The following is a 22,485-nucleotide window of genomic DNA, read 5'->3' as shown; positions in this document are numbered from 1 at the left end:
TGATAGTCCTAGGCCGCCAGCTCAAGTAATGTATCGAGCTCCCTCCGAGAGTAGTCAAACTGTGAGCAGCTCTTTCTCCGGAGTTTTAGTGTACACTTTGCTAATAAAGATGTTTTTGGCACCTAATGTGAATTACGGCTGCGTTCGTTGGGAGTGTCCATGAATTCACCCCAAAAGGCTGGGTCAAACCCAGGTTAGTTCAAGCAGGGATTGTGGGGCAGGCAGAGCCCACCTGCACTCAGGTCAAGGGTGAAGCCTGCAGGGGCTTCGCCGAGCACTCTCTTCTCGAAAGGATGCGCTGGAGGCTCTGCAGTAATTCGGAAAAGCTTTTCTAGAAGCCCAGGCAGCTGTGAATGAGAAATGGTCACACAACCACAACTCAGACAGAGCTCGGACTACGAGTCCTTGCAGCGAATGGGACTTGAAGGAGCACAGCGCTGCACAAAGCGGGGCGGACACGGGAGGTTCCCGGGGCTGGAGCCGGGACCGCGCATCTCCGAGCCCAGCCGGCCACACACCCCCGCGGGGATCCCATCAGCCTCGCTCCGCCTCGAGCGGGAGGCCGGGCACAGCCAGGAGCTCCCTGAAGAGCCGGCTACACCCCTTCTCTCAGTAAGGCTCAGAGTACACTCCAGGGCTGCTTTCAAAAATAAACACCATAATTAACCTCTCGTTAATTAGAGATAAGCCCGCCGCTCGGCCGAGGCGGGACTCGAACTCGCGGCACACTCGAGAGCCTCAAGTAGCCCCACCCGCCTCGGGCTGGTGTGACTGACATCGCTCCCAGCCAATCGATCACCGATAAGGGCTCAAGATCCCGCCTCCAGTCACTGCGACCCCAGGTAGCCAATAAGATATCGACAACGAGCGCGCCCGCCCTCCTGGGCGTGGCCAAGCGCAGCCGTAGGTTACCCCGGCCAGAGCGCGAGCGTCCGTTTGGAGTGAAGGGCAAAGCAACCAATAAAAAACCGAAGCGGGCCGAGGGCGCAGGCAGATTACCCAATAGACAGCTGGCATTCTAAATGACAGTCAAGGCATCCAACCCGCGCGCAGTGGGCGGGGCTACCCGCGTGGCTTCCGTTCCCGTTGTGTGAGAGGCCGAGTCCCAAACGGCCTCAGCGCCGCTGCCGCCGCCGGGTCTGGGCCGGGACCGGGGGCAGAGCCGGGGCCTCCCCGTTCCCCGGGGCCGAACCGCGCCTCTCCCGCCGCCCCGAGAGCCGAGCCGAGCCTTCTCCGCTCTCCGGCACCCAGGGCGCCGTGCCGTGCCGTGCCTGCTCCGCTCCCCGTCCCGGGGGCCGCGCTGAGCCTCTCCCCGGCCCGCCCCGCTTCCCCGTTCGCTCCAGCCGGGTCCCCCCGCTCGCTCCCCGGGCCAGGCCCGCGGCCCCCCGGCCCAGCCATGTCGCTGCACGGGAAGCGGAAGGAGATCTACAAATATGAGGCGCCCTGGACCGTGTACGCCATGAACTGGAGCGTCCGGCCCGACAAGCGGTTCCGCCTGGCGCTGGGGAGCTTCGTAGAGGAGTACAACAACAAGGTGGGCAGCGGTGGGCGCGGGGACTGGGGCAGAACAGGGGCTGGCCCGCCTCATCCCGGGGTTGTGTGGGCGGGGGCAGCTGTGCACAGCCGTCAGGTGCCCCCCGAATTGCAGGCGCTGGACCAGGTCTGGTCTCCTTCTAGCGAGCCCGGGGCTGGGAAGAGCCCTGGGTGCTGCTGGTTTTGAGACAACGCTGCTGCAGGGCTTGTCGTGACCTCTGATCTTCGGCATTAACGATTGGGTTGACTTCAGTCATATAAGCACCGTGTGCTGTGAGTTCTCTGTGGAGTAAAGAGCTGGCAACGAAAGGTATGAGTATGAGATGAGTCTGGATGCTGCTGCTGTAGAAATAAAACGTGGTCGTCTGGCTTGGGCTTGTTTGGCTTTTTGGTCAATGCAAAGGAAAGTTCGTGGCCAGGACTGAGGTTTGTACATATATATGCCTATAGATATAAAGAATGCACCTCAATTTGAGGAAGAACTTCTTTCCATGGAGGGTGGCAGAGCAGTGGAACAGGTTGGTCAAACAGCTTGTGGAGTCTCCCTTTCTGGTGACATTCCAAACCCACCTGGATGTGTTCCTGTGTCACTGATCCAGGTTACTCTGCCTAGAAAGGGGGATTGGACTGGATGAGCTGAGTTCCATTCCAGCCCCTGTGATTCTGTGATGTACAGGGTGTCTGAGGCAGTGTTGGAAATGTGCTGTTCTCATTGTACTTTCTGGCTGTGGAGAACTCGTGTGTGATAACTTTTTTTATAAGTATATAAACCACTCTCTGTATTGATTCCTCAGTACTTTTCCCTGAGAACAAGGGTGTAATGAGGCATGAGATTGTATCTTCAGTGTTTCCCTGCAAAGTGTGAGTGAAGAATGTCACACTGGTAACAGAGACTGTGTTCATCTCTCAGAGTACATGTGCAGTCACTTCTGAACAGCCTTCAAGGTGCTGGTCTGCTATTATGAATTACATAGAAATAGAAGAGAGATGAGAAGATGGATGAAGTTATAGAGCATCCTGAAATTTCTGTGAAGCTGAAGGTTTGCCCAGAGAGCTTTGTTGATAGTGTGTAGCTTTGTAGCCTTGTCAAGGTGTTTAATGGAGATTGTGGAAAATACCATCAGAAAGTTGGTGTTGGGGATAGGGCTCTGTGCAAGGGTGTGGTGACAGGGAGTGACACCTCTTTGGGTGGTTAGATCACTGCCCTTGCAGCAGTCCTTGATGTGGGCTTTGCTGAACACGTTGTAGTTCAGGCAGTGTGAGCCCTGTGTGAGAGTTGTGTCCTTTTCCTGGAGAGTGTTGAGCTTCTGGGAATGCTGCTGGGGACAGGTAGGGCATTGAAAACTTCCAATTTGTTCAAAGACCAACCTGGAAACGTTTTTGTAGTCTCTACTCTGGGAAGGTAAAAGAGCAATTCCTCTAAGCCTGTCAGCCATCACATTAATGGGCTCTGGGGCACAGATTGAAGCTGCTTGCCAAGATCTGTTGTACCCCAGCGAGTTTTGTTTCAGCTTGTCCATCTTCACTGATCAAATCACTGCTACAAGAAGAGAGATTCCTTGCTCTGGATGGAGGAATTAAATAATTTGAGGTGGTGTTTCCTAAACTTCTTGGATTGGGAAACTGCAGTGAGCCACTGTAATCCCTCATGGATCAGTGTCACGATGGGAGGGAGCAGTGTTCATAGGTCTTGCTGTTTAAAATGCTCCACATGCTCCTGGCTGTGGCTTCATGGACCGGAGATATCTGTGTAAAACACCAGGAAAGGCTGATTTTTGGGATCTATTTGCAAGGCAAAACTGGAACCCAGTTTAGGAGACAGTAGAGGTTGTGGTGTACACAGCTCGCTCCCGGCGCTGGAGCAGACGGACAGGTTCTGACCAGGTGCTTCCCAGATTTCCACCTCCTCCCAAGCAATGCCTCAGACAAGGAGGGTTCAGGGCAGTTCTTCTGCCAGAAGGTCATTTGTTCTGTAAGATCTAGCACTGTAAAGAAAAATTGATTGAATGCTGGAGATTAATTGGTGCAGTGACATCTTTCTGATTGTACTTGACCCTAAAATAACTGTGAAACGTCATTTTGGCTAGTTACTAATTAGATTAAAGTTTTGGGGGTTTTCAAACTATTGTGGACTTCACTGTTCCTCCAACCATATAAGAAAAAGAAGCTGTTACTAAATTCTGCATCATTTAGTTCTGTCTGATTCTTTAGTATCAAGTTGGAGATAAGATTTTTTTTAGAAGTTAAGGAATGCTGATTAAAGGCAGTTCTTTACTGACAGGCACTGTTGCAATTATGCTTTATGTTGATAAGTGCTTGGATTATAATATGCTAAAATTAGATGTGGATTTTCCTATCTCGAAGTGTTGGAGCAACAAATAAATACTTAGCATTCCTAGTTACTGTCATGGCATAATCACAAAACTAGTTGAGACTGAACAGGATGATCCTCGTTTTCTCTCTGGAAAGACTTACAGGGAGATGTAGGGTGGTTCAAATTGGATCCAGACTGAGAGATACTTTGCCATAGGCTTTACCTCACTCTTATCTGGGCTGGAGCTGAGGCACTCCTTTGTGCAGCAGCATTCTTGCCTCACTTGCAGAAGGGAGAGACAGGGCTCTGATATAATCAGCATCCTAGAAAGAATTCCACGTTCCATCCCCTCGTGTTCAGCCTGCACGAGAGGGTGAGTGGAGGGGTTCTGTAATGACTGCGTGTGATCAAGTCCTGAGAGAAGAGTCACAGCTCTGAATTTGCAGAGCTTGGAAGAGCAGAGTTTCTCAAGCATTCCTCCTGCTCCCCCTGGCAGTTCCTGCCAGCTGCTCCAGCTCTGAGGGCTGGGCAGGCACCTGAGCTGCAGCAGCTCTGCTGATGATAATACAATTTCTGTTCCCTAAATATGTCAAAGATCAGAAATACTGGATTGCTGAATTGCTTCCTAAGGTCTGAGGAGGGGTTAAATGGGAATATGCAGTGCAGGAATATTTACATTAACACCAGTGAAAGGGGATACTTTGCTGTTTGAGATTTGCTTCTGGTGATCAGGATGTTGATTGCTTTGTGTAGGATTAATACACTCATGTTGAGTGGAAAACAGCATAAGCAAAGGAGAAATGATTAGAGGTCATTCGTCTTCTGATCCTAACCTTGCCATAAGATTTTCTATCACCAAGGACAATTTGCTTCCTTTGTAAAATCTGCTTAGTACTTCTGATCCCTAAAGGAGTTAGCAAGGTATTTGTCAATCAATTCAGAAGTCTGGGAGATTTTTGACTGATTTATACTAGGGTGTGAAGGAGAGTAGGGAGTAGTTGTAATAAACAAAGGGCAAGACAGGCTGTGTTTCAGTTTTTGGAAGCATTCTTGGCTGCATCTTTTAGTGTTTGTTATGAGATGGAAAGGATGGAGCTTCTCATTGGGGGGGGGGGGCAAGGCTTTGCATTTAAGAGAATCCCTAAATGAGCTCATAAAACTGCAAATTAATTAGATTTTAAGATCAACTGAAGCATTTGTTGGTTTTCTGTTATGGGGGGAAAAATATGATAAATTTCCCATCTAGCTGAAATGTGTAGTTTATTAGACAAGTTGTTTATCCCCATGATGTTCGTGTTTGAGCAGCACACACAGTGGGACTTTCATCCTCTTTGGGTCCTGTAGGTCACTGCAGGTTAAACAAGTCCTCCCAGCACCTTTTGTTCTCTGGACACTCTCTGACATGTCAATATTTTTCTAATAACATCATGTCTGGAACTTCAAGCATTACTTCAGGTGCTGTCATGACCAGGCTGTGTGGAGATAGTTTCTTGTTTGCTCTGTTTTGCACCATTCTCACAATGGGGCAAGTTTAGCCCTTCCCCCTGCCACATCATTGTGCAAAAATTCTAATTTGGAATTCAGTTACCTAGAACCTTTCAGCAGACCTGCTTTCTTGGTCTGTTCACACAAAACATTTGAATAAGTATGTTAATTATGTAACCATTTTAGCTCCCCTCTTTTTTCTTTTTTTTTTTTTTTTTAAAGTTTGAATTCTGTTTTACTTTCTTCCTCTCTGATGTGATTAATTTATGAGTTTTTCATGCTCTTCTGACAGAACATTTTGGGTCATGTGGTGCTGAAAAAGCTTGCCAGCTACCTGACATGATCCATCACAGTCTGCAAGGTTATAGCCAAGAATTCCATGATATGCACTTTAACTGTGCAAACTACAGCTTGTTTTGCTCTCTGAAGATGACATTGTCAGCATCAGCTCAATTAAGGATGAATTAGAATAATGTCTGTGCAGTTTAAGTGTGTAATTTAAACTGGGCTTTGCAATGTGGAAAAGAGAAGGGTGGTCTTTAATCCTTTAGGATTGGATTGCAGTTCATTTGGGATCATCTCTTCAAATCAAAACACTCTGTGATTATGGGTATTCTCTTCACTTTTATGACCCAGCAGCACTTTAACAATTTCTCATTTCATTGACATGATGATCCTTTTGTGTCATCCTTGAGGTGACAGAAAATATCCTGAAACACACTCAGTCTTAATGCTGTCATTAGAAATTAGTATTTTGATTAAATGCTTTCTTTTAAATATGGTTTCTCACAGGTGCAGCTTGTTGGTTTGGATGAAGAGAGCTCAGAATTCATTTGCAGGAACACCTTTGATCACCCCTACCCCACCACAAAGCTGATGTGGATCCCAGACACCAAGGGAGTCTACCCAGACCTGTTGGCCACCAGTGGTGACTACCTGCGAGTGTGGAGAGTGAGTAAATCCTCCCTAGGAAAAGATGAGCCATGACCTGAATGTGTTATATATTGATCTCTTTTTCACTCAAGACAAGATTTTCTTGACTGCAATAATGTGACTGTTTGAGAAGCAGAATTATGGTGGCAATTGCTGTTTTAATCAGCTTATTGAAAATGGAGCTGGTGGCTGTGTTTTCCAGAGCTTTAGGATGTAAAGCTGAGAGGAAAGAAACCTAGGATTAACTCCTGATGTTTTGTGCCAGGGGAACAAGTCAGGTGATGTTGCTTTTTGAGCCAGATGTTTCATTTTCTCTAAAGGTGGGTGAAACCGAGACCCGGCTGGAGTGTTTGCTGAACAACAACAAGAACTCGGATTTCTGTGCTCCACTGACATCATTTGACTGGAATGAAGTGGATCCTTACCTGTTAGGTGAGCCTGACAAAATGTTATGGTTTTGTCTCACTTTCTAATTGAATCTGATGCAGCCTGGGCTGTAACTGCTGTTGTGTCACTGCAATGTCCACTGGTTAATCTGATCATTAACCACAGACTGCTGCATCGTAGAAACTGCTGTTGTTTTACATTAAAAAATGAAAACAATCATCTCATGGGGACTTTTCTTTTTCATTGAAAGGTGCCCTGTTCAGAATGGTCACTCAGGTTGGACTAGGGACATTTGGGGATAGGGAGTCTTGGCCTCCAGGGCTGGTGAGCTGTTGTTGCAGTTCTGAGTAAGGATGTCCATCAGCTCTGTGGCTTCTTTCAGGGTGTTCTGGAGTGGATTTGAAACTGTGCACTGAGCTGGTGTTTTGTGAAGCCATTTCAGCAGCAGGAGGAGAGCCAAGAGTCCTTAATTCAGTTGGAGGAGGGGGATGAACATTTAAGGTTTAATTATAGCCTACGGGACAAATTGTGAATCCAGGATGACTGATGCAGAGGTTTGTTTCCCAGAAGAGAACAGCCATTTATGTCAGGGGGATTTGCCTAGAGATTAACAGTGATAATATGTCCTAGTAATTATTTACTACATTATTTGTTTTTTGTGTGTTACATGTCTCATCTCTTAAGAGCTTTACTGCTAACCCCACCTTCAGCCCCCATCAGCAGTCAATTAATAATAACACGCCATCAAAACACTGATTGAATTTGGGGTTTGGCACACACAAGAGATGCACAGGATGGGAAAGCTGATCTCAGAGTTGCATCAGGCTTTGGAATAGATTGAAGCAGATGAGCTATTTACACTTGATTCCTGTGTGGAAGGCTATTTCTGCAGTTAAAAGGTTTGGGTCATTTAAATGCATGGAAGACTGCTGGCTGTTTGACATTCTTGATTTTAGTTCTATGCTGTTCTCATGGCTATTTTGATCTGTAGATGTTGGGGGAATGTTACATTAACCCAGGAGGTGATTAAATCGTTTGTGACAATAATAATTTTGCTAATTGAAGTGGTTTTGTTTCAGGTACCTCTAGTATTGACACAACCTGCACTATTTGGGGTCTGGAGACAGGACAGGTTCTGGGAAGAGTAAATTTGGTGTCTGGCCACGTGAAGACCCAGCTTATTGCACATGACAAAGAGGTGATGGGGGGGTTTTGATTGTTTACATTGCATCTTCTAAAAGCAGTAGAAAAAAAACCAGAACTTTTTTTTTCTTCCTTAAGCAATTTAATTATTCAAAAAGATCATTTATGTAAGTTTGTATACAGTTTTTCTAAAATTATATACAGCTTTGACTACCTAAATACCGCTGAATTGAAACAATTCTTTTTACTCATCATAGACTATTGATTTAAGAACATGCTTGTTTTAACAGATTGTGCTCCAGAATATTGTAGAAAAATTCGCTAAAACATCAAACTAGATTTTAAATCAACTTCATATCAAAGGCAATAAACACCTCTTTTTGGTGAGTGGCTGAGTATGGCATTCACATTCTCTGAAAAAATCCCTTCACCCAGGATTTTTCTCCTGGGAAGCTGAGAAGCCTCAGAGAAAAGGAAAACAGTTCTTATCTCCTTTGCTTCTCCTGTGTTTTGCTCATATGGAATGTGTTTGGAGATTGTTGACCCACAGGTGATTGATTGGTTAATGAGTCAAAACAACTCACACTGGAATTCAATAAAACAATCAGGGCCAGGCTGTGTCGAGACTCTGGAAAGAGTCACAAGTTTTCATTATTATCTTTTTAGCATTCTCTGTATTCTTTAGTATAGTATTCTTTAACATAATATAGAATTATAAAGTAATAAATTAACTTTCTAAAAACATAAAATCAAATTCATCATTCCTACCTTCGTTGAGGCATTCCCTGCAAATGCAATAGCTGAGCAGTTGCAGGGAGCATGAAGCACTGGGGGCTGTGCTGGGTGTCAGCTGTGCTGCTGGACCTGCTCATGGATCCAAACCAGTAACACTGCAGGCTCCCTGGCAGTCAAGGCCAGAATTAACTGTTGCCTTGGCTCCCTGTATCTGGTGACCTGGGCAGAATTTTCTGGTGCTGTGAAGTACTTGTTGCACAATTTCTTATGCTGTTTTGGGTGTCAGCTGTGCTGTGATGGGTGTCAGCTGTGCTGGGTGTCAGCTGTGCTGGGTGTCAGCTGTGCTGGGTGTCAGCTGTGCTGGGCTGTGCTGTGCTGGGTGTCACCTGTAATATGCTGTACTGTACTGTGCTGTGCCAGGTGTCAGCTGTGCTGTGCCGTGTGTCAGCTGTACTGTGCTGAGCTGTGCTGGGTGTCAGATGTGCTGTGCTGTGCCAGGTGTCAGCTGTACTGTGCTGAGCTGTGCCAGGTGTCAGCTGTGTGCTGTGTTGGGTGTCAGCTGTGCTGCGCTGTGCCATGCCAGGTGTCAGCTGTACCGTGCTGTGCTGTACTGTGTTGTGTGTCAGCTGTACTGTGCCGTGCTGTGCTGGGTGTCAGCTGTGCCGTGCTGTGCCAGGTGTCGGCTGTGCCGTGCTGTACTGTGCTGTGCTGGGTGTCAGCTGTACTGTGCTGTACTGTGCTGTGCTGTGCCAGGTGTCAGCTGAGCCGTGCTGTGCTGTGCCAGGTGTCAGCTGTGCCGTGCTGTGCTGTGCCAGGTGTCAGCTGTGCCGTGCTGTGCCGTGCTGTACTGTGCTGTGCCAGGTGTCAGCTGTGCCGTGCTGTACTGTGCTGTGCTGGGTGTCAGCTGTACTGTGCTGTACTGTGCTGTGCTGTGCCAGGTGTCAGCTGAGCCGTGCTGTACTGTGCTGTGCCAGGTGTCAGCTGTGCCGTGCTGTGCTGTGCCAGGTGTCAGCTGTGCCGTGCTGTACTGTGCTGTGCTGGGTGTCAGCTGTACTGTGCTGTGCTGTGCCAGGTGTCAGCTGTGCCGTGCTGTACTGTGCTGTGCTGGGTGTCAGCTGTACTGTGCTGTACTGTGCTGTGCTGTGCCAGGTGTCAGCTGTGCCGTGCTGTACTGTGCTGTGCCAGGTGTCAGCTGTGCCGTGCTGTGCCCGCAGGTGTACGACATCGCCTTCAGCCGCGCGGGCGGCGGCAGGGACATGTTCGCCTCGGTGGGTGCCGACGGCTCGGTCAGGATGTTCGACCTGCGGCACCTGGAGCACAGCACCATCATCTACGAGGACCCCCAGCACCACCCGCTGCTGCGGCTCTGCTGGAACAAGCAGGACCCCAACTATCTGGCCACAATGGCCATGGATGGCATGGAGGTGAGGCAGCAGCTCCTCTCCCCTACCTGCTGATGGGGGTTTTCTGGGGCAGAAGGCTTGATACTAATTTATACCCTGGTATTTATGGTAAGGGGGCAGTGTCAGTACCTGAAGTATGATTAAGGACCAATTCTTAGTGCACTGAGGAGTTAAAGAAGTGACTTTGGCATTATAAACTTGAGCTTTATGGCTTGTATATACGTCAGCTGATTTTTAGGAGGGGTCCTTGAGCAGTTGGGCAATAATTTTCACCTAATATCTTAACTGCAGGTGTTTGAGTCACTTTGTTCTTTCCCAGTCCAGTCTTAGTTTGTTACCAAGGCTGCTTCAGGGAAGCACAGTTTGTTTGCCACTGTGGCCTAACTCACAAGACCCCTGTGAAGTCTGACTTCTTTTGAGACACACAGCACACTGATCAACTGGAAGCTGTTCTTTAGGAGCAGGGCTTGCTTGCCTACCACATCCTTTAGGAAAGAGCCATGTTTATAGCCTTACCTCAAAATATTTTGTATTTGGAATAAATTAGTTTTTAAAAATGCACTTTATTCATGTAGCTGTTTTTTTTTTTCTGAAGGTTGTGATTCTAGATGTCAGAGTTCCCTGCACCCCTGTTGCCAGGTTAAACAACCACAGAGCATGTGTAAATGGAATTGCCTGGGCACCTCACTCTTCCTGCCACATCTGTACAGCAGGTAGGTGTGACCTACAGGGCAATCTCTGAGTCTTCCCCTGCATTTGCAAAATTATCTTCATCCTAAAGTATATGCAATTCTCTGCCTGCCTTTTGCTAAAGAATACTTGCAATTTAGAAGCTCTTTATTAGGTGACTTTCCTAAAATGTTACAGAAATAGTCACCTACTAGAGTTTGTGTGGAAATGGTGAGCCCAGTATCCAAACTGTGCATTGGCTCTGGCTAAGCTCCTGTTATTTTAATGCTCCTTAGCTTTTTTGTAATGCAGTTCTTAAATGCTTTCTGCTGTTAGGAGTTCCACTGGTCATTCATTTATCAGCTCTGTCTTGAATAATGTGTAATGATCCAAGTTTATTTTGTTGGAGTGTAATGGTGGTGTTGTATCTGCCTTGAATATGGATCAGGACTGGAACAGCCATGTCTTACCTGGCTCCTGAGGCTACAGGCCTGTAGTAGGCACATGTGGAGATATGTTACACTCTGACTGTACTTGCATTTGTTGTCTGTGTGCAGCGGATGATCACCAGGCTCTCATCTGGGACATCCAGCAGATGCCTCGTGCCATTGAGGACCCCATCCTGGCCTACACAGCCGAGGGAGAGATCAACAATGTACAGTGGGCATCCACCCAGCCAGACTGGATAGCCATCTGCTACAACAACTGCCTGGAGATCCTCAGAGTCTAACTTTGCAGCTTCGTGCACAGTGAGGCAGGGCTGTGTCCTTCCCCCTCCCCTCTAAAGTAAGAACACCACCAGTCAAGTGGCCAGTATCTGTTGTTGCTTTGCATCTGCTGTTAAAAGAAACTGTTACAAGAATGGATGGCAGGGGTCTCCTGTCTCTCAAGACTCTAAAATGCAGAGACGTGCTGAGCCTCTTGGAACTTCTGGGTTCTGGTTTTCTTGTGAAATTCTTTTTCCCTCAGTAAAAGTTCTGTATATTTGTTTGTTGACTGTATTAATAAGCTTGCAGGCTTTTAAGTTGCTGCATATGTCCATGTGTTTGTCAGCCAGCTGAGGCAGCACATCCACCAGTTTAATAGATGCAGGTGCAAAACAAGGTGGGGGGAAAAAGACAATGATGTTAACGGCCACCTTGGCAGGAATCTTTCTCATTCCTGTTGTTGCTGCCTCTAAACTGTTTAAACGTTTGTATGTTTTTTATATATTGGGCTAACTTTCTATTGAGTAAGGTTTTTCTCCCTAATTCTTACTTTTGATATGTGATCCACTTCCATATGTCCAAAGCAGGACCAGTTCATGGACACAAACCACAGTAACACTGCAGGCTCCCTGGCAGTCAAGGCCTGCCAGAATTAACTGTTGCCTTGGCTCCCTGTATCTGGTGACCTGGGCAGAATTTTCTGGTGCTGTGAAGTACAAGTACTTGTTGCACAATTTCTTTACACTTTTCTGATGCTCAAGGCAGTTGTTACTATGGTAGGTCTTATTTTTAAATTCTGTCTGAGTTTGTGTGTATCCTGCAGTTGTGTTAGCAAACAGAGCAGTGATAGGTTGAGAAAAAAGATCTGTGCATGATGTGAGCTCCCAGGAGGTAAAGAATTCCTCAAAAAATGTATTTGTAATGGGCTTGGGATTGACACTTCCAATCAAATTATTTCCTCTTGGAAGACTTACCTTATCTAAATCAAAATAAAATGGTTTCACACTTTGTAGCTTGCTTGATTGGCAAATAATATGAGCAAGATTTTGTGGTTAGGCTGTACTTTGGAGTTAGTGTTTGGCCTGTGTTCCTGGGAGGTCTTGCAGGGAGTGCAAAGCAATCTTTTTGTGAAGAGTATTTGCTTTATGCTGCCAGGTCTTGTTGAATGAACAAGACAAGTCAGAAGAGCTGGTCTGCTATCCAAAAGAAAGCTATTTTTTTGAAAGAAGTTACTCCCTAATGTGATGCACAAAGGTGGATCTGGAAGGAAAGAAGCTGTGCCATTGAGGCCGAGGTTTGGCATTTGTCATCCTCCTGACTTTGGTGGATGTGCCAGAGGGCTTCTGCTTGGAATGGTGGATCACTCTACAGTAATACTGTTCAATGAAAGCTGAGTGGATTAGGCAAGATAAAAATCCTTGTTGGAGTCTTACCATGACACAGGTCCTGTGCTGAAGGCTCTGCAGTGCTCTCTGATGAAGACATGACAGAGCTGGTCTGGAAGGGTGTGCAGCCCAGTTTCTGTGTAAATGTCAGAAAACCATCCAAATTCTTTCCACCTAATGAGTGTTCACCTGCAACTGGAGGTAGATTATAAATAGCAGGACACTGGCAAACTTGCATCTTGTCAGTTTATGCAGGAAAGGCAAGTTGGGAAAGAGATTGCTGTGGAACACTGAAGCTGACACTGAGAACACTGTCAAATACAGAACAGAATCTGCAAAGTTTTGTCATTCTGGACGTAGAGAAATACTCTTCTGCAGGCTGCTTCTCACTGTGGAGCTCAGAAAAGCATTGCCTCAGGAATTTGATAGGAATTCTTTAGGGGCAGCTATATTCCATCACTCCTTTTGATAGAGAACCAAGAACTGTTCAAGCTGATGTTTTGTCAGTGTGTTCAGTTGTGGGATTTCTGACAAAGCTTGATTTGACTTGAAGGTCAATTTTTCTAATTAGCAGCACTACTGAGAGTAGTGTGTTCCACAGACAGGCTTTAGCTAGATGTCAGAGCAGTGTTAGCCAAACAATCACTTTTTGCAATAGCACTTCATCTGGAACTGGAAAAAACTTACATAGGATGAAGCAAAAATTGGGGTTTTCTTAGCAGGAGTGGCTAATGGCACTCACAGCTTTAGGAGTCATCTGAAGTACATTCACAGGCTTGTCATACTCTGTTTAATCACAAATGGCAGGCAAAATGTGCTGTTACTAAGAGGGAACTACCTGCAATGTTGGTACTTCCCATATCCCCTTTTCGCTTCCAAGTTTATTCCTGTACAGATGGCATGAGTCAAAGATAAATGCTAAGATGATGAGGAGAGAGCTTGTGTAAAGGAACTCATGGTCTGAATGGCCAGGTAGATTCTGCTTCCCTTGGAAAACAATCCTGTTAGGGACTTGAAGGGGATCCAGTGTCAGTTCTTGCATCCATGAAACTGATGGAAGTCTGTCTGTGGAATTGTGTACTTACTCCAAATGCATCAAAGGCAAGTGAAGGAATCTTGGAGGCTCCAGTGGATTCTAAATAAAGCCTGTATCCTTTTTTTTAGCCAGTTGGGATACCTTCTGGATCTACAGCATATTGCTTTGGGAATAATCCATTGTCATTCTTCACATGAAATTACATTTTAAATCATTAGAGACTGTTTTGGCACAGGGGAAATAATACTTAAAATAACTTCAAAGATGTCACTTGAAAGGTTAATGAGTGAAAAGACATGAAAATCCTCCTGGGTGAGATGTTCTGTAGTGCAAATGGCACTTCTATATAGACAAGGAAGGGAAAGATTTTGGTGCCCTTTTGCCAGCAGCTGCTGACCCAGTGACAGGGAGGGAATGCTCTGCTTGGTGTTGGTCTGCAAGATAAAACAAACCCTGACACTTGTCACTGGGGCCTGTGAATTGGAATATACAGATTATCACAATTCCCCTGTTAGACACTCAGTTTTGTAGGGTATGAAGCCCCCTAAGCATTATTTTTCCCCAAAATTCATGAAAATAAATACTCTGATATTCAATTTCTGTTATTTGGTGCTTACTGCACAAGCAGAGGATGCAGAACAACTGCTTGCAAATACCTCATGTTTTTTGAGTAGAAAGTAACATTAAAGGGAAGAGTGAACACAGGTGAGGTGAGCAAAGCAGAAAAGGATGTGCTGTTGTTGGTGCAGGCCAGCCTGATTCAGGGACAGAAATACTTCTGAGTTAGGTAGTTCTGGATCACTTCTCCAGATGATTAATTCAAGAGACTAAACTATTGTTTGGTTGTTATGTTCTGTTTAAACCAAGCTTTCCACACATTCCTACTATGATGTGGGCAACCTGCTGGCTCTCAGCCAGGAGATGTTGACAATGTAAAACTTGTTAGGGAGGTGAAATCCTGCAGTTAACAAGCTGAATGTTGAATTAGTGTGTAGTGTGCCAACTCTGTGAACTGTCTAAATGAGGAGGGCTATGGTAGCTTGCATCTGTGGGAATTGTACTTGTGTGTGCAGGGATTTAAAAGGCAAGGATTTGAGTGCTTTGACAATCTATTTGGAAAGAAAACACAGTGGTTTCAAATAATATGAAAGGAGACTGCTAAAACTTGTTTCTTATGGATCCTTGAAATGTATTTAACAGGGGAGTCATTGCCTCTCATAAGTCAAAGTTAATGATCCTTTCAAAACTCAGCAGTAATTACTGAATGTTCTGGATAATAGTGAAAAGCTCTATTTTTGCCTCGTGGTGCAATGAGAAGCTGCCTCAGTCTCAGTGTAGATCATAGCCTGCCAGAGACCAGGTGAGGGGAGGAATCTGAGGTACTGAATTCACAGATGTTCTCGTGCTTGTTGTCAATGGAAATAAGGAGCTGAGTGTGTCTGTTTTGTTCTCTTGCAGATGGCACTTTAACAAGTATATTTTTGCTATGATTGGGAGGAGAGTCAGCTTTTCCTCTGCCCTTGTAGGGTAGGCATTTGTCTGTGTTGTGTAGAAAATGTTAAATAATGACTGTCACCAAAATCCTGAGCTGGGGACATAGTGGACCCTCACTTGTTTTTACTGAAAGCCAAAAATATGAGCACTTGACAAGGCTGTAAATGTTAAACTGAAGCTTCATGTTCTGAGGCTGACACTGTCCTGTAAGGCCAACCCAAGGGATGTGCTGGATGTCTCCCAGAGAGTCCTTTTAGTTGAGGAACTCAGTGGTGTTTGGGAATCCTCTTTTTCACCATCAGAACGTGATGATGACAGTGCTAGGTTGGTTGTGTAGGGATGTGCCTGGAGTCTTGATAACTTGAATTTTGTGAGAGAGAAACTGCTGCCTGGAAATTCACACAGCCTGAAACATTGAACTGACCAGCTGGTTAGTGGTGTTTTAACTCTTTCCAGACACACTGGAAAGAGTGGACAGCAGCACAGCCAAGCTCTGGGCTCAGCAGGCTGCACAGTTTCAGTCCCATCAAAGTACTAAAGGGCTGAGTTTTCCCATTGCTCTTTTCAGTAGCAAAGTGGTTCCACCACCTCAAATGCACATTGTTATCCTGTCAGGTAACACAAATTCTCTCTAACATGTTTCCTGCTCTCAGACCAATATTTCACAGCAAGCCTGTACCTGCTGTTCTGTGGCCATGGAAAGCAATGAGCAAGTCACTGGCAGCTCTGTCCCAGTTTCTCTTGATCTTTGCAGAGAATCCAGGGAATTAATTGTATGTGGCACTTAAAGAGCACTTTCTGATACAGCTGTACTTCCCCTGCTTACCCAAGAAGAGCCTGAGATGTTTCATTCTTGAGAGTATTGAGAAGAGTTTAGGATGCCCCTGACTTGATTTATTTTCTGGAAGGGATCTCCAGAACTTCCAGTCAGCACCTTTCACCAGCAGTAAAAAGAACAGTAGTTAGAAATGCAGCTAAATACCAGTTACTGAAGGCTCATCTGGTGATTCAGGGCAGACACCAGATGCAAAGGGACTTGTGAGAGTTGCTGCTGCCTGTTTCAGGTGACAAATGTGTCTGCCAAGGACCTCAGTGGCCTTTTGTGCAGCCTCTGATACTTAGCATCAAGCAAGAATTTCCATAGTCATAAAAAAAATTATCTCAGTGGCTTCCATCAAGCTTGTTTCTTTATAGGAAATCTAACAAAATTAAGAAAAAAAAAAAAGAGCTACTTCCTGACAAAATATTGTGGCCATGTGCAGCTGTAAACCTGTGGTCCAGCTCCCATTCCTTGGAGTTTGCTTTCCATGTGCAACAAATGCAACTCCAGCCCCTCTTAGTGCTGAGGGTGGGATCTTAGCAAGGCAGAAAGGCAAGAACCAGAGCAGGACAGAGTCCCAGTGCAGCTGGGAAAAGGTGTGTTACTTTTTTTGACAACTTGGAAAATAGGAATTATGAAATTTGCTATTTAAAAATAACCTTTTTTTAACCCTTGGGTTGCTAGCAGTGTAAAATGTAATTTAAATCCATTGCTGAAGCATTTTTGTTACCAGTAGCTGAGTAGGAGATTCTACTTTTAGGTGTGTTTTCCCTTCTGCTCTTCCCATTCACAGTCCTGTTGTGGTAATTTCCTGAAGGTGTAATCTTTGTAGCATGATTGTACAAACATCCATATGAGATTCCTGACTTCTTGTTCTCACTAGAGTATGTTAAAGCAATAGTAATTTTACTTCTGTCCTTTTCTCCACCTGCAACTTCGCTACTATTCTGTCCTAGAGGAGTCCCAGTATCCTGCTATTCAACAGACATATAATGTTGACATGGATAACTGCAGTGTCCCTATATTCCTTTATTTTTATGGAGAAAATCTAAAAGGGTTTGTTACAATGGATTTTAACACCTGAGTCATGGAACCATATTGTTGAAACTGTAAATTTTAAGGCAATTTTCTGAACTCGCTTGAAAGTGGAATGTTGCATCCTTTTATGCTATTTCCTGCTTCCTATGTAGTTTTATTCCAATTTTTTAACCTTCTTTCTAAGTTTCAGCCTCCTGTGTATTAGGTACAGTATTTTCTGCCTTTCATACTTTGTAATAAAAATGGAACATTTGTAGATTGACTGCAGTTCCCTGTGTGATGAGTGAAAACCTGGGGGGAGCAGGGAACTACAAACAAGCTTCATTTCTTGTGTGGAGTTGGTTGCTGTAAGAAGAGGCTGATTGCTTTGCCTTGCCTCTGTAAAACTGGTGAAGTATATTGATCCCTTGTCCTACAAATACCCAAACAAACCTGATAATTCCAGCTACTCTTCAGTTGCAACTTTCCCCAAATACATGACTAGGATCCCAGCCACAACAGAACTCCAACAGAATGGTTAATGTAGCTGTACATTAAATATTTGCTTTCCTAAAAATCTGCTGCAGGATCTGTGTATCCCAGTGTTGTTTCTGCTCATGTTTTCCAACATTTGCTTGTTCCCTGCACAAAAAAAAAAAAAAATGGGAGTTATCTGCTGTGTGGTTTTAAGATAAAGGGAAGAGAGTTTTTTTTTTTTTTAGAATTCTAATAATTAGTCTCTGAGGGATTTTGAATATAGGCAAAGTGAAAACAAAGCAGTTGGGCACTTCTGTAGCTTTAAGTCTCTCCTGGGCAGGGTGACCTCTCTTAAAGGGTGTTTTTTCCACACTCAGTCACTGCTGTCGTGTCTGGAATTGGGGCCAAGAGGAGAATTGTGTGGCAGAGCTTGGAAATTTGTACCTTGAGCCTTGGCAAGCAGGACTGATGACTTCCTTAAGTATTTAGATTAAATCTAGTTCAACTAAACTCTTGGATTTCTTTCTAATTCTTTGTGTACTGGCTTTGAAATAAAAGCTTATTAAGCTTCATGACCACAGTGGAAAGAGTTGCCTGCAAAGATGCTGCAGTGGTTTTTAAGCTATATATGGATTTTTTGTTAGTAACTCCTGCTCAGAAAAAATACTTTTTTTCAAAGAATTGTTTGTCTTTCACCCTAGAAATGTATTTGCATCCTCACAGATTATTTTTTGTCCCTGGATTCGTGCTTTGGAACACTCCAGAGAAACTTTCTCAGTTGCCACTACAGAGGAAGGAGGCAGCTTGTGCTAATTGGAGCAGTGCAAAAAGTGGTGGACTGGTGGATAATGGGGGAAGCAGGTTGCCTGTCAGTGTGGCAAAAGAAGAGGAATGTAGGTAGAAAAAAAAATGAGAGGGGGTTCTGCCTTTTGTAAATATTACAGAACAGCCAACATCTGGCACAGCTGTTTTGCTCTGTGACCATGGGAAAGTCCCTGCTCTGATACCAGCTGTAAGTGAAAGGCACGTAATTAATTAGCAATCAGTAAAGGGCTCAAAAATACTTGAAAGAAACCTTCTGTGGTAACACAATGCACAGCAATAGCTGTAGAGAAAAAGTGGGCTCTGAGATTATTCTGGGGCCTGTGACTGGAAGAAGCATTTAATTTGGACTTTTTTCATTCGTGCTGTTTTAGAAACAGTCCAGACTGTCAGCTCAGAGGAAGCAATGATCTAAAAACATATCATATTTTTAACCTTCTTCCTCCCCTTCCTTCTCTAATTTTGCCATTCCAAAGGCAGAACAGCTCCTGGTTTTTAACCAGCTTCAGAGCCCCCTCTGCTGGAACGCTGCTGGCAGCCAGGCCCAGCCCTCGGCCCCAGGACAGGTACAGGTGCCCACCTGCCCCTCCCGGCTGAGAAAGGCTGTTGCAGGTGTGGTTTACAGGAGTTTCATGTGATTCAGAGATGCATTTGGGCCCACATATATCCTGCCATGCTGTCCTAGAGCTGGGTAATGATGATAGAGTTCCATTCTCTTTGCTTTCAAAGCTCAGAGCACAACAAGAAATGTTCAGGAGAGACAGAACTGCCTGGCATTAATAAGATTTCTCTACTCTTACATCAGCTGAAGACAGTGCAGAACCCTTTGAAGAGAGGATTCCCCATCCCTGGCAGTGCCCAAGGCCAGGCTGGACTCTGGGGCTTGGAGCACCCTGGGACAGTGAGAGGTGTCCCTGCCATGCAGGGGGTGGCATGGATGGGCTTTGAACTCCTTTCAACCCAAAGCATTCCAGGAGTCTCTGGTTCTGTTTACAGGGTTTCTCCTCCTCACTCCCTTCTGTGCCTGTGGAGTCCAAGATGTAGAATAAGGAATTTTGGCATGGGACAAGGCTCAGCCTGGAGCCTGCTCAGCTCCCCAGGAAGGATGTGTCTACCTAAACAAGAAGGGAAGCAGGAAGGAAAGAAGAAATAGTACATCTGATAGCAAGGAAAAGGGGCTCTTTGAGTCAGGTATGCTTCAGAAAATGGAAATACTACCAAAATAGAAAATAAGATGATGGCATAGTGATTAAGACACTAGGAAAAGATGCCAAGAGTTAAATCCCAAAGGTCTATTCCAGACTTCCTGTGTAACTTCTAACAAGTCAGTGTCTCTCTGTGCAATGCCCCTAAGTCCCTAAAATAGGGATTACACTTCCTTTTCTTAGCTGGTGCTGCGTGACAGCGTGAAAGAATTAGGCCTTATAAAATTCCTTTAAAACAAATGGGCTGACTGGAAACACAGGAGCTCCTGAGAGTCTCTGTGGATATCTTTAGTGATGATTTTACATTAAATGACATCAGACAATCTGAATTAAGCCTGTTCTGCAGTTGCTGTTTACAGGAGTGAAGCTCCTCTGCTGGAAAGCTGCAGCTTTGGAAGGATGTGAGAATCAGGGTGGAAAACCACGGAGTATCAACTGGTGTAAAATAAATAACCTGATCCTCATCAGGAACTGTAATGGCAGGACAAGGAGAACTGGGTTCAGACTGATAGAGAGAAGGATTTGATGGGATATTTCCTCCTTGTGAGGGTGGGCAGGTCCTGGCACAGGGTGCCCTGGATCCTTGGCAGTGCCCTTGCCAGGTTGGACAGGGCTTGGAGCAGCCTGGGACAGTGGGAGGTGTCCCTGCCATGGCAGGGGGTAACACTGGGGGGGTCTTTAAAGCCCCTTCCAACCCAAACCCTTCTGGGATTCTGTGATTATGCACAAAACCAGCAGAGCCTTAAGTACACATTAAAAGTCAGAAAGGAATTATTCACTTTTTCTCAAGTGACACAAAAAAAAGGGGCACTTATTTTGGTAGAAAGTTGGATTCCAATTCAGGAAGGATTTACCAGCTTGTTAGGGGGAGAAAAAAAAAAAAAAAAAGGTGTGAGGGTCTGTAGTGGTCCAAAAAAAGTCCTGATGGCACTTGCATGTAGATAGTGATGTGAGAATGTCTGTAAAATGGGGAAACCACAAACCAAGAGATAAATCTGTTGGTTTACACATTAGGCTTGACAGGTGGGTGAAGTGATGAGTTGTTAAGGACAAATCATTCTGTTTTCAATTTGGTAAAAGGTGGAGGGAAGCTTCAGTGAGATCCAGCCACCCTGGGCAGGGGGAGATGGGAAAAGTGAGTTCCACCAGGGTGGGTGTCTCCTGCCATCTGCCAGGAGCTGCTGCCTCCTGTCACAAGCTGCCACTCGCTGGTCTAATATCTTTTGGACTCAGTGAAGCAAGTTTCTGCACAAAGGACATGGAATCATTCTCATTTAGCAGGACAAGATAGGCAAAAATAGCAAAGGGTGAGGTGATGATGGAGTGGTTTGAAATCAGGGCTGGTGCAGTGGGGAATTGATACTGAATTGAATTCTGTCTCCCAGGGCATGGGGTGGGATCTTACATCTCTTAGAAAAGCCTTTTTATAATCGTCCTGGCCCATTACAATCAAATTTGGTGATGAACAAAAGTGGGAGGCCTCAATAATATGAGGGAACTGGAGTGTCTTGGAGATTGGATGACTGAAGAGTGAGAAATAGGGATGAGATTAAATGCAGCAGCAGAGAGTGCAAGGATGTGAATTTATGGACAAGGAGAAATCTGTGGAGTATTTTATTGGATATTAGTGAGGGAAGGAAACTGAGATGTGGTGGTTGGTAAAGATAGTGATAAGCCATCATGAAGCTGTGAAAAAGCATGTCAAAAAGTGGTTCCAAGATCAATAGTGATGCTGTCAGATGAAAGAGAAACTCAAATTGGAACAGGGACAAAAAGCTACCAGCTTGATACCACAAATACAAGACTTGTATTAAGAAGGGAGAGTGGCTGGGTCTGTGGATCCCTTTTCCTATTTCCATGTCTACCTGGTATGACACTCTAAGAGCTTTTTTTTAACTGTCTAGGTAATAAAAACTAAAATAAAAAAATCAGTTATGTTACGGATAATGTTGTCACGTTTTGACTATGTCCCAAATTCCTGATGGGAAGCTTCAGATTCCTGCACTTGTTCACACTTTGGAGCAATTTCCCTTTCCAGTCTAGTTTTCTTCTCCGTGTGTCGTATCCAGGTTCCCTAACCCCTCTGACATTGCTGAGCAAAGCCACTCCCAGACATTTGGCAGATTGAGAAGCAGCAGCTGGAACATCTGCTCCAGGTGGGTTTCCCAGCAGCAGGGAGCCACAGGGAGTCAGGGCTGGGCTTCTTTTCAAAGCAGCAAAGCCCTTCTGCCGTTCCTTTGGTTGGAAGGACACCATGGAGATACTTGGAGGTGCAATGGACTCACACTGGGAAAGAGCAGGCTGGGTGTTGCTTTCAAAGGTTTGATTTGATTTAAACACAGGGAGGAGAGTGAGATGATCTCTAAGGTCCCTTCCAACCCAGAGTAGAATTCCTGGCTTAGATTGGATGATGACAGTAGCACATGGTGATGTGTGAACAGAGTTACCCAGCAGTTGCATCAGACCCAAGCTAGCAGGATTTTTTAATTATGATTCATTAGTTAATTTTAAGGGAACATTTCTTCTCATTCACCCTGTGGCTGGATTCCCAGGGGTGCTTTACTGCAGGTACAGCACGGGCAGAAGGACCAAACTCCATTTTCCCTTTCTATTCTCTTTTCTGGACCCGGCCCCACTCCCGGCCCGTGGGCGGGGCCGCGCCACCGTCAGTCATCCTGATTGACAGCAACAGGGGGCGTGGTCTTACATACCCCGCCTCTTGACGGTCGGGGGGCGTGGCTCTGCCTCTGCGCAATGGGCCCCCGTGATTGACAGCCGGCTCCGCGGGGAGGCGGGGCGGGCGGCGCGGCTGCTCGCTCGCCCATTGGCCAGCAGCGCCGTCGGGTGGGCGCCCCGGCGGCGCCGATTGGCGGGCGGCGGCGGGTGCCGCTGTGATTGGCAGGAGGCGGCGGGTGCGCGG

The 22,485-nt window shown here is 45.6% G+C and overlaps 1 protein-coding gene across 1 annotated transcript; it reads left to right on the top strand.

The window, feature by feature from the left end:
• Positions 1–1,084: 1,084 nt before the first annotated feature.
• On the top strand, positions 1,085–17,344 carry DCAF7 (DDB1 and CUL4 associated factor 7). The gene is made up of 7 exons (XM_009096580.4): positions 1,085–1,534; positions 6,125–6,283; positions 6,586–6,697; positions 7,732–7,850; positions 9,745–9,954; positions 10,529–10,646; positions 11,160–17,344. Exons 1-7 carry the CDS (start codon positions 1,397–1,399, stop codon positions 11,330–11,332), a joined length of 1,029 nt encoding a protein of 342 aa, XP_009094828.1. The 5' UTR covers positions 1,085–1,396; the 3' UTR covers positions 11,333–17,344.
• Positions 17,345–22,485: the final 5,141 nt, after the last annotated feature.

Source organism: Serinus canaria, chromosome 27 (genome assembly GCF_022539315.1).
Source record: "Serinus canaria isolate serCan28SL12 chromosome 27, serCan2020, whole genome shotgun sequence".
NCBI lineage: Eukaryota > Metazoa > Chordata > Aves > Passeriformes > Fringillidae > Serinus > Serinus canaria.
The sequence above is the reverse complement of the archived record's forward strand: the minus strand, read 5'-3'. Positions and strand labels throughout refer to the sequence as shown.